This window comes from Lepidochelys olivacea (assembly GCF_965140295.1).
Source record: "Lepidochelys olivacea isolate rLepOli2 genome assembly, chromosome: 12".
Classification (NCBI taxonomy): domain Eukaryota; kingdom Metazoa; phylum Chordata; order Testudines; family Cheloniidae; genus Lepidochelys; species Lepidochelys olivacea.
Window position 1 is genome coordinate 21,063,254 of NC_140422.1, and position 12,799 is coordinate 21,076,052.

Consider the following 12,799-nt stretch of genomic DNA (forward strand, 5'->3'; position numbering starts at 1 on the left):
AGATATCCATGACACAGGCATGGCCCCAATAGACAGTCCTAGTCAAAAAAATCGGATCTTATGTGCATGGGGGACATGCACACCAGAAGTGGAATTCATGTGGACACCACATCATGAAAAACCGCAGTTATTGTAAGTACCATTTTTTTCCCTCTTTTTTTTTTTTTCTGGCCTTGGAATTGATCAGCTAACAGACACTTTTTTTTTCACCATATCTGATTAAATCACAAGTGGAATAGATTTGGTAAAACTAATCCTAGTTCCTATATGTCCATAGTGAAACTTTCCCAGAGATTGCTGGCACAGCTCAGTACAGCTGGCAAGTTTCCCACCAGTGAAATAGTTTGGGAATGGGTGGGGGAATATTGCAAGTCAGTGTTGCCGAGCCCTGTGGAGAAGCTTTACCTGTGCCTATATCAATTATTGTTAGCTTAGTTTTACTGCTGTAGCCCCCCACATATTTATGACTATAGTTCTCTTATCTTACAGATTTCGTATTCTTTTTTGCAGTTCATACATGTAAGCTAATTTTTTCTTAACCCTCTATTGGTTGTTTTAAGCCAATGAATGTAATTTATCAGCTATCAAATCAAATGGAACTTAAGAACATGCTTTTAATTAGCATCTGTATAAGTGCTTTGATGAATGGGAATGGTTTGCTGACTCAGGTCCTCGTGAGAGGAGAGATGTGAGGATAGGGTCTGAGAGGGACAGACAGCAACCATGAACATACATTTTCATTGACTGAAGGAAAAAGATGTAATTCAGGTAGCAGTAGCCTCCAGCACTTTGGTGGGATCTGTAAGCAGAGAATTCAAAAGAGAAACCCTCAACACAGCTTTAAAGTCTTAGGAATGTGTTCACTGTGGGAAGAAAATGTTCTTATAGGTAAGGCCCTGTTGGAGTAAAGCCTTTAGCACTATCTACTGTATGTCTGCTTAAATTAAAGGAAACTCTTTAGACCACCCACATCTTTCTCTGCTTCATTGTTGTTTTCAGTTTGCTTTTTCAGGGGGATTAGTGCTAGAGTAAACTCCATAGCTTCACAGCCTCAAAAAATTCAGTTCAGTGTAAAGTGAAAATTAGACTCTTAAATCTGCAAAGTGAGCTGTTTATCTTACAAATTTATTCTTTTTTATTGGGCCACACATATTCTAGATAGAAAGATAAAAGGGAAATGGATAACAGACCATCATTTACAGTGACATATAGCAAAACATAACTAGTACTCTTATTCTGTAAATTTATCCTGAGTGGCTTGTTAACTTTATCTATATATTTATCTATAGTGTTTATTGATCAATTGAGAGTTTTTCTTTTCATTGTCTTCATACATACCGTATTTTGCACTTCACAATCTCAGAAATGCTTTTCTCTAAAGCAGTTTTGGACCTTATCATATAAAACTCTTTTGTTGAACACGCTGTACAAACAAACAGTGGAAAATCAGAATTCCTTGGGCAATTCAGAAATATAGGTTTACACCTATCTATGTGTGCCTTGATCTTAAAAGACAGCATATACTCTGAATTATGTTACATTTAAATACTTGTGAATAATTCAAAATGACAGTTATTGGCCTTCTACTTAAATATTGTGTTTTAACTCTGCAGTATTTCAAGTAGAACTAAGAACTTTCAGAGACTATAGTCAGGCATGTATTTGTTTTAGAAAGCTATCCTTTTTCACCTTTTAAAAAGTGACCATAACAAGGCCGAGTGCAAGTATATGGCAAAGCGTATTCCTGGTGTCTTTTTTTTTTTTTTACAGATATTTTAGCCATAGAAATATTTGTATTTCCATAAGGAAACTATTCTTCTATTTAATATGGTACAGAGGAAAACTAGCTGGGAGTTTAGAACTTTAGATTTCTGTTATCTAATTATTAGTTTTTTATACTGTTTGTAGTTTTGTTAGGTAAGGGCATTTTGTTGTTGCTATTAAAAATATGACTCTTAAGGCTTTTCTGGATTCACAAGTTCACACATAGCTCTAGCTGTTCTGTCAGTCTCACTCTCGTGTTTTCATCCTCCCCAACCCTCATCAAAATAGTGACAGTGTCCATTATATGGTATTTGCTTAAAATTTCTACTGTTGCCTTGTTCAGTAATGCAGTGTTGCGGTCTGTACTACTGAATGAATGTTTTTCTTAAGCCAAGTGTTAAATACTTTTTGTTATGTCCTATCATTTCTGTGTAAAAGACAACTCCATGTAAATTACATTCCATCTTCTAATAGCTTTGGTTACATAACAAAAAGCTGAGGATGGAATAATTTTAATCAATACTTTATGGTGAAAATTCTCAAGGCTGTGCACAAAGATTTAACTGTATGTTTCCTGTTAATATCAATGGGAGTTACACAACTTAACCTGTGCATCAGTACAAAAGCAGAGAAAGTTTCACAACTCTGAAAATGTACCCCTGTGTATTCTGCCCCTGTGGTGTAACAATATTGTAATTCCATTTCAAAATTTCTACATTTGCCATCCTACTTTCTCTGCTTTTGTACTGATGAATGTATGTCATATATTACTTGGGAAATCTTCATAAATACAAAGTAAAATTTGAGATATAAGTTTGGTTTTAATAATCACCTTTTAAAAATACCCTGCCTTTTTTGTAACGTTCATGTCAGTCTTATGCCTAAACTGTAACTCACTTTGTTCATATCCTGCTTGAAGCATATTCCCAATAGCCATATTGTTCAAAATGCATGAGAAAATAATATCTTTTTTTAATTAGAAGATTTAAATGGTGTCATATTAGACACAGAAGCTATTGCAGTAAGATGTACAGTGTGTGTGCAGCCATATATGAAAATGTAGAGGAGAGCGGAAGAGAAAGTTCCCCTCACCTGGCCTGCGTTTTCATTGGCTTTCCCTGACATTAAGCCAGTCAGCAGGCCTTGTGCAGCCTAACTCCAGTGATGGAACACTGTGTTAGAAAGGTGCCATTATCTGTTCCAATTTGCATGCAGAAAGGGAGGCAATGTCACTTCTGCAGCCTTCCCCAGTACCATCACAACTGTACTGTTGTTCTTTTTAATTTTTAATATACTTAATTCAAACTTTTTCACAATAAAATGCTCAGCTTTTCAATAATAATTATAAATTAACAAAACAACTTTTTGAAACTTTTTTGGGAAAAAAAATAATAGGAACTAAGCAAAAGAAGAAATCAAACCAGCTGCTGACACAGCTGTTTCCTTTCTTGTATAATTCAGTTCAATATAAAGGTACCATATGCTGTTTAAAGTGATGTTAGGAAAGATGAAATAATTTAAGAGAATAACAAGAAAATACATGAATTGTCAGCATTCTGTCAGATATAAAGAATGAAGTAGACAGGTGTAGTATTGACATGTTTAACTTTGTGTTGTGTTAGCAGTTTCAGCGAGAACAACTTCTGACATGTGCTGAAGTGATGTGAGAACATTTCTGTGTTTCAGACATTGGAGAAGAAGCTGGGAGATCTGTAGGAATCCAGCAGCCAGCTTTACTGAGAGACAGGAGCCTTGGTTCTGCCATGAAAGACTGTCCATATTGTGGAAAAACTTTCAGAACGTCACACCACTTAAAAGTTCATTTGAGAATACATACAGGTGAGAGGTGCAGGGAAATTTGGGTGTTCTATACCATAAGGTAACAGACTGGGGTTGTCAAGATGTTGCAATAAATGTATGGATGGAGTTGTAATTTCCAGTATAGAATGGTACTCGGAGTCTGTTGACAAAGATATATGGCAACATTCCTAAATAAAAAATACAAGGAATGGTTAGATGGGGGGGAAAGGCCACTTTAACAGAATCATCCTATTCCAATTACGGAGTCTCTATGGTTTTGCGCTGTTATTATTTTTGTTCAATTTATTCTTAATATCATAAAATCATAGATATACACAAATATACTCATTTTAACCTCTTCCTCTGTACATGAACACTTTAGCTCCTTCAGTTTTATTAAATATGGGTATAGCTTATCATTTTAATATTAGAATCTTGCCAAAGTCCCTTTCCATGTGTCAGAGGCTGGGTTTCAGAGCCCAAGCTCCAGCCTGAGTGGGAACATCTACACTGCCATTTTTAGCTCTGTAACACAAGCCAAGTCTGTAGACCTGGGCTCTGAGACTTGCCGCCATGTTTTTTTTTGAGAGAGAGCCCCACAGCCCAAGTCTGTAGACCAGGCTCTGAGGTTTTATTGCCGTGTGGAAGTACCCTATGATGCTTTTTTGTCCCGTATGCCTGTATGGGATAGTATATTCTGAGTTCTTCAGGCCTACAGTAACTCTGGGAGACTCTGCAAGGTGGGAAAAGGAGGATTGAGGCCTCCCAAAAGTTAAGTATATTTGTCACATGACATGGGTGGCAGGGACTCGTTTCTCTCTCCTCCTCTGGAAGCCATGCATGGGGGGTTATTGCAGGGCTTTTGTGGATAGTAACTACTTAGGACTGTGTAGGCTGCATGTGGATAGGTCCAAAGTTGAGACTGGCATGGGCGGTCAGGAGCTCATTTATTATTTACCCACATACAGTCACTTCCGCTACTCATTGGCAGGTGTGGTTCTTTCCTTCCTATTCAGCAGGATAGCCTATAGGGTAATTTGAATGGCTAAAATGTGTGGTCATCCAGGATTTTTGCTGCCAGTAACACCCCAGTTATTTTAGAATGCATGGAGCCAATGGTGTATACACTTCTACAGTTCATAGACACAATGAACAGGATTAGGAAATACTTTCCAGCTGTCTCTCTTGAGTTTATTATCTTTGTCATTTTTTCATTCTACAGGGTATGTTTTTTTCATATGCAAATGCTATTTGTGTACCCAAATCAATCATTTAGGTGTCTAACCTGTTTGCATGCAAACATGTAATTCTGGAGCGCACAAACTTGACACTGCATTATTGGGTATGCAAGTGGACAGGCTGCTTTTGAAAATATGACTGGAAGGGCTGAAAATCAGCAAAAACAGGAAATTGAAAGGAACAGATGGAGCTTATGTCTTATCTCTTCTCCTTGTGTCTTTGAATTGTGGTACAATGGTTGACTATATAGAGGCTGCTTTTAAGGTCACTTTGAAAATTTGGCTTTAACATTGTTTAATTCATATAGAAAATAAACACTTTAGGATTGTTTCTTTACTACTTGTTTACAGTTTGTACCATTCCTAACACAATGGAACACTGATCCCTTCATTCACTACTATAATAAAAGTAAATAAATAGTAATTACATTATTTTAAAGGAGTCTTGTAAGCATAAGTTTTAAACTATTTTAACCCTTTCTAATGGAAGATTTATAGAGAAAATATTTTAAAATAACCTGACTGCCGTCCTTTTTCCTTCCTCTACCAACAACTTATTAAAATTAAGTTGTCATTCTGTTTTGTTGTTTTAAAAATGACACTGATTATGCATTCAGTATTTGTGGCTCAGAATTCATGGACAATAAGTGAATTACAATGGAAATATTCCATAAAAATTGTGCTTTAAAATTTACTTACAAAATCAAAACAAAAAGATAAACCTTCATGTAAATAAAGAAATGAAAATGATTTGGGGAAACATCATATAGACCATGCAAACAATGTTTGCAATTTATTTAAAAAAGCATAATAATATTAAAATAGATAAAGATCAATTTCTACTGAACTAAGAACAAAGTATTTCTAAAATTATGAGAAGAGTATGTTTAAATGGAACAGTGCATGTTACATATTATAAATAGTCATAATAAACATTATAAAATGGCAAATTACAAGAGTTATTAAACCAAAATTAAGTTGTTATGCAGTAAATGGAAATGATGTAATAGATACCAATTATTAAGCAGATATTATATTGGTGGTTTTATACTTGTCTGTGACTGTATTTTGTCAGTTTCCTGCATTTTATATCACACTCTGTCTTTATTATATGTCAGGATCTTATAACTGACTGATAAAAAACCCACTTCACTGTATTTCTCCACTACATTAACTCAATTACTGCTCTTGTTCTCCTGGCACCTGCTTGTCAGAAATGAGCTTAAGCAATTTAGAAAAAGTTAGGTTCCTTCCAATGTGTGGGTGTTTGGAGGCACAGAGGTAGAATGACTTGGTGTCCCAGCCAACACCAACTCATAGTGTGACTACATTGCATTGTAAACCCGGGCTCGGGCTCAAGCATGACCCCCCTTCTGTCTACATACTAATCTGTCTGATTCAGGCCTGTGCCCAAGCCCCAGGAACCCGCAGGAGTGGAGTGTTCAAGCCTGGGTCCTACAGGGTTTGGGGCCCAAACCCCATTAGTTTGTAGTGTGGACACAGTTTGGGCCCAGACCCGCTGGCCTTAGGCCCTGAATATCTGTTCGGTGATGCCCTACAATCTCGTAGGTCAGTGCTCTTTGTCCTCTCTGTCCCAAGAGTAGCCAGTCAGCTCCCAAGAAATGGAAGCAACGCCCCCTTGTTCAAGTACAATAGCTTGGCATTTAAGCTTTGCATTTTATTCTGACTACTGAGCTGCAAACACACTGAACCGTCTCCTGTGTTTGCAATGGATACCAACCAGAGGAAGTCCTTTGCCAATTGTGCTGCTTCGTGGGCATGGGAGCACAGCCAGATTTTGGTGAATTTCTGATGCAAGGCAAGCAAAAAGTCTGATGATCATGTGTGCCAGGAAATAGTGAAGAAGATGGCAGTGTTGGGAATTCACTGGACCGGTGACCAATGTTGGGAGAAGACTAAGCAGTTCAAAACCAACTATCAGAAAGCCAGGGATGAGAACCACATCTTTGGGAACTCGCTGTCATCCTGCCTCTTTTACGAGGAGTTTGACCAAGCGCTGGGTAATGCACTGAACACTGACCCACAGCAGCCTGATCAGCCAAGATGGTGACTGTCTCACCTCTGAATCTAGAACAGGACTGGAGGGGATCCAGCAGGTGCCGGAAGAGGCTACCAAAATGATTCTGGTGCTGAGACTGGTCCCTGAGGAGGCTTTGCTGTTGGAGCAGCTGCAGAAAATCCTGGGTCCCTACTTGGAGGAGCTTTTCAGTGCCTCCCCTCCTGTCCCCAGAATTGCAATCCACCATGGAACCTGAACAGAAACTGAAGAAGCAGAAGTCACCTTTGCGCCTGGTAAGTGTCTGGCTCCATTTTTGTTTTTATGAACATAGAAATGGGAGGGATTTCCAGTTTATGAACCAATGCAAACGTTATTACCAGTCATGGGTAGCAGCATGTATTTGTTAATGGCAGATTGCACACCAACAGCTTAGCGTTCCTCCCATCCGTCCCCACCACCACCACCTTATAGAATTCAGAATGGAGAATACGAAGTGCAAACAGTGAAACAAGCATTTAAAAAGTTTTAATAGAAACGTACACATTCTTGCTACAACATGCCAGGGTATGAAAAATGTGAACTTTATATTGCCTTCCGTATTACTACGCCACTCCATATCAGCCTAAAGGTTTAACAAGCCACCTGTAATCAATGTCCTGTAGGAGGGAAGGGTGAAATTTACATGTATATTAACAAGTGTAGTCCATTTAAGCTAATGTAGTCCCTATAGCCCATGGGTGACTAAATCATTTGTCCAAAATACAGGTGGGGGGTTGTATTCAGTCTAGAAATGTGCCGAGGGGTAATGGAGTTCTTGGCAAGTCCGTATTAGTGTATGTGTTTGCATGCAGTCATAACAGGCTATATTCAAAGCTGTTGGGAGGCAGTAATCCATGCAGATGTAACACCGACAGACCCCGGTCATCGAACCTGGGACCTCTGGAGCTTAGTGCATGAGCTGTTACCGCATGAGCTAAAAACCAAATGGCTCTTAATTAAGGCTGTAGAGCAGACTCACTTCATCTTTCTCTTTAAGTGATTTCAATGCCACTAGATGAGACAGAACACCACACCCAGAAGATGTGTGGGTTACACACACACTAACAGAGCATCCTGTTGATTGCCTCATGATTTTTAACCCAGCCCCAGGTGCTGATAGCGGCAAACTTTTCCCATAGCAGGAACTCCAGATAGATAGTCACATTTTGGGGAAGGGTATATTTTGGGGTGCCACATGGGTAGCTGTCCAGCCCACTCGTAGATGTGCTCTTCAGTCACCATAAGTTTGAAAACTTATGTGGCATACATGACTGGCTTGCCACCAGCAGCTTGGAATAAAATGTCCCTTTGCCATTCTGGAACCACAAGAATTGTTATGTCCTCCAAAATATGGAATGTCTGAAATGATAGAGAGGGCTTGTGTAGTACGCCATGGTCCACCCACTCCTCAAAGTGGTCTGCAATTTCTAAAGTAAACCAATTGTGATTTTTACCTTACCATTCCCTGTGCCCTCTTTTCATTGCTGTGAAGCTGGTTGTGTCCACAGAGCTTCTGATGTCTGAAGCTTATGGGATCTCACAAAGTATCATCTTTTGGCCGTCAAATTCCACAAGGATTTTTCCTGTTCTCATGCCCTGAGTCATCTGTGAATTACTGAGACAATAATGTTCTCTTTTATGTCTGCTTGCAGGTCCCTCAACTGGCCTTTGTACCTCAGCAGCTCAGACACATTGCAGCGGAAGCCCAGGTCTCCGTAGCATCATGGACTGGTCAAAGAGGAAGATTTTCTGTGATGAGCTTATGTTTGACATTCTGGACAGGGTCAAAAAGCAAGTGCAATACCACAGAGAGGACGATTCATGGCAAATAGAAAGGCAAGATGAAAAGAACAGGCAGGCTATAGAGCTGGAGGAGAGAATTGCTACCATGTGCTACAGACCCAGGAACACTTTGGACAATTCCATGGTTGGGTGGCCCATGCAACCAGGCTTTAACAGCAGCTGGACAGGGCAAATCTACCCCCTGCAATCTTCTACTCCAGTTCAGGGCTCCCTTTCTCCCAGCATACTTCTGCCCCCATGCTGTCCCTCTCTCCCTTGCAAGCCTCCACATCCATGCAGTGATGTCAAGTTCATGCTAAATGCACAAGAAAGGGAAAGGAGAACATGCCAGAGGACACAGATTTAAGAGATTGTTTTGATGGTACTGGCTCAATGTTTGCACTTTGCACTGTTTGGTTTATGCACTTTGATTTATTACTGGTTTTGCTGTGGGTTTATTACTGAGTTTTGATGTTCTAATGGCAGCTGGGCTGCCTGAAATGCTATAATATTGTGGGTTTTTTTGTAGTACATCCATGTTCACAAATGAAGGTTTTCATTTAATTAAGAAAGTTTATTGCCATCACTACATCATACAATGTGCATTTGAAGAATAAAGATAAACCCACAGTAAGGCACAATAGAGAACTTGCATCCAGACACAATTTCTGAGTACATCTAAGTACAACAATCCATAATGTAAATGCTCAGCCCCACTTTCATAAACAGCCATTTCATCCATAAGAAAATTTCATATCAACGCCCACATTCACTGCATACAGTGACAGTACCCTCCCCTTCATTGTGTGATGTGACAGTACCTCAGTGCTATGATGTGTGTACTATAAGCATTGCTGTACAAAAACATCTCTAAGCTATCTATTCTCCATCTTCCATCGCCTGTGCAAGTCCATAATATGGGAGCACAGAGCACCCCTGATTTTTGTTGCCAGGGTGCATCCTGTTCAAGCTGTGATAGATGCACTTCCTGGCTGAGTGTAGTAGTCAGCAATCCATTACTGTCATAGATTCATTCGGGGCAAATGGCTCACTTTTGGCTTCACAAAGATCATGAAGACAACAGCAAGACACACTACTGCAGACAGCACTGATGACACAGACATCCAAACATCTGTAAACAGCACCAGCAGGATTTCAGTCTGCCAAGCGCACAGTCAACTGCCATTCTGTACCTGCTGAGTGTGTAACTGAACCATCTTTTGCCAGGCCCTCTGAAATCAAGATATGGTCTCATAAGCCAAGGCAAAAGGGGTTACACAGAGTCCCCCAGGATAACAGTGGGGATAGTAACTCCATTTATGACAATGTCATTTGGTGGGAATTGTGTCCCAGCCTGTCCATGAATGTAGATTTCTGACCGTCCGAAAACCCTGGCATCATGAACATTTCCAGTGCAGCTCACGTTGGCATCCATAAATCAGCCTCTTTGGTCTACAAGGTTCTGCATAATAATGAAGAAGTACCCTTTGTGATTTATGTACTCATATGCTCCTTAAGGAGGGCAAACTAGGGGCATCTGAATCCCATCAAGGGCCCTGGCACAGTTTAGAAACCCCATTCTCTTAAAACAGGCAGTTACTTCAGGGCTATTGTTTATGCCCATCGCCTTTGACTAAATCATACTCCCTATTGCCTCAGAAGCCTCTGCCACCATTTTACTCACAGTTGACTTTCTAGCACCAAATTGGTTAGTGATGGATCTGTCGCAGAATGAGGTAGCCAGCTTCCAGATAGTTATAGCAACCTGCTTCTGGACTTTTCTAGCCACCCTCATGCCACAGAGACTGTTGCATCATGATGCTGGAGGGTTGGGGCAAGGTGCTCATAAAGCTATAAAAGGTAACTGATGTATTGCAGAAAAAAGTACACAGCTTCACTGGGCAGGCTCGGTTGAATCCCAACATCTTAATGCAGAGATTAGTTCTTCTCCGGCTGACTGAACAATATTCAGTCAGGAAGGAGTTTTAAAGGGAGCATGTCACATCGATATTTGGCTGCCCCGTGAGAGGAAGAAGAATTCTCTCCTCCCCACCCCCTCCCCACCACTTGCCGCCACCCTCCCAAAGTAACTGGAGAAAGAGGCGGTTTCTTAGAGTAACTCCAGTGATGATGGAGGAAGGGGCCTTAATGCAGAGATAGCTCCTTTAAATCAGAAGATCAGATCAGAAGGGGTGGGTGTGTGCAGATGATCCCCTGTATCATTTCTAGGTTATTTGTTTATGTTAGCCTGTCTAATTGGGGAGAGGGCCCTTAGTTTCTTGCTTCCACAGAACTATTTGCTTTAGTGCAGTAGAGAGGACTTTACTGCATGCTTGATCCCTGCAGCCTGATCAGCTGGTCAGACAATCCCAAGAAAAGGGAATTGTTCCCTAAGGAAGTGGAGAGTTCATTTGCTTCTGTTCTACCCTCACAGCTTCTTACTGAAGAGGTTTTTGTTGGTTTGGGGTTACTGCTTTCTATAGCAGCTTGACCATTCTGTTAGATAGGTCATCCTTGCTGCAGAACATCTATCTTCTGAGCTTGCATGATTCAGAAGTCTGTGGATATTTTGTGCTTGGTAAGAATACCGCCATGGTCAGATGTGACGCTCACAAACATATTGTTTATAAAAGCTAAGTGGTATAAGAATGGAATCACACAGCTGCAAACGCATTGCAGCTAATTCTGATCTTCATTTGTATCCGTGGAAATCAGGAGTGACTCCATTAAGTCAAAGAAATTAAAGAATTGTGAATAAGAATTTGACTCTGTGTCTAAAATTATACCATGCTAGTAATAACTGATATTAAGCATACTAATAAATTAATTAGCTAAATCCTACTGTTTCCTTAAATCATAGTAAAAACAAGAACATTCTTTAATATAGTCATGTGATGTCATTCTATCCTCTCTACATCTGAATATCCCCAAAATAGCTTACAAAAACTAAATGAAAATGCAGATAAAGTATGCAAGTGCAAACTGGGATATTACTAATAAAATACAGTGTGTTTGAGTGGAGAGTTTGACATGCTGGGTACTTTACTTGGTTGGATATGACTCCACTCATGGGTTATGTAGTCATCCTTTAGAGTATTGATTCTATTCTCTGCTGCCACCCTTATGGGAATTAGAATGCTCAACATTATTTTTAAGGATAGTCATTCCAGTAAAATGTCAGTAGTGGTACTTGAATGGAGTGGAGGGATGGTGGCTAGAGCATTGGCCAGAGATCTAGGTTCAAGTGTCTACTCTGCCACCAACTTCCTGTGTGACCTTGGACAGGTTACTTAGCCTCTCTGTGCATCAGGAGCCAATATGTAAAATGATAATACCTCCCTACCTTTCAGGGGTGTTGTCAGGATAGATACATTAAAGTTTATGTGGTGCTCAGATACTGTGGTAGGTACCTTAGATAGATAGTCCTCAGAATACATGGAGGTTTATACCCTGTAAGGTGCTGAACACCGTCCACGACTTCCAGAGAATCCTCAACTCCAGAAGAAATTAATGAGCTGCAGGTACCCATCTTCTTACAGAATTGGGCTTGGAGAGCACATAAAGTCATAAAAATAAAAATATATTTACTCTGCCACTGCTTATCAGCGTGTTATCTAGAGGCAAATTTTCAAACTTGCACAAGTAGGTTTGCATGTTCTCAATGTAGGCATTCAAGAACTGCCGTTTGTTTACACAAAGTCAAGGTTTGCACCAAGCATTCATGTGTGCTCAAACCCTGACTTTTACATTCATGTCACCCAGGTAAGGAACATGGAATAAAGCCATGTGTATGAGTGGGCTTGAGAATTTGGCCCTACACCTATGAAAGGAAGCGATAGGGGCAAAAATGCTTAGCAGGTTGAGAGACTGACCTGTAGTATACATAATGAATAGTCTAAATCATGCATATCTTATACTGTGACTGTTTTTTCTCTTGGAAATGCAACAGTGCAATTTTGAAAAATGCTTAGATGAGCTGATGGAATACACTAAAATGGTGCTGTTTTAAATGAATTCAACTCACATTTTCTTCCTAAAAAGAGACTGGCTGTTGCCATTCTCTCAAGGTACGTCTAGTGGGATGAGCAATATGAATGATTAAGGAAAATGGGGCTGTGTGCTCCAAAAGGAGACAATGTTGGTATTGAACATCCTT

The 12,799-nt window shown here is 39.9% G+C and overlaps 1 protein-coding gene across 12 annotated transcripts in view; it reads left to right on the forward strand.

Annotated features, from left to right (window-relative positions):
• ZNF536 (zinc finger protein 536) overlaps positions 1 to 12,799 on the forward strand; it is a 408,639-nt gene that overhangs the window by 235,277 nt on the left and 160,563 nt on the right. For all 12 annotated transcript variants that reach the window (XM_084644830.1, XM_084644831.1, XM_084644827.1 and 9 more), the window contains one exon: positions 3,451 to 3,603. In XM_084644830.1, coding sequence (XP_084500956.1) covers positions 3,451 to 3,603 — 153 coding nt within the window. The remainder of the gene's footprint in view (positions 1 to 3,450; positions 3,604 to 12,799) is intronic.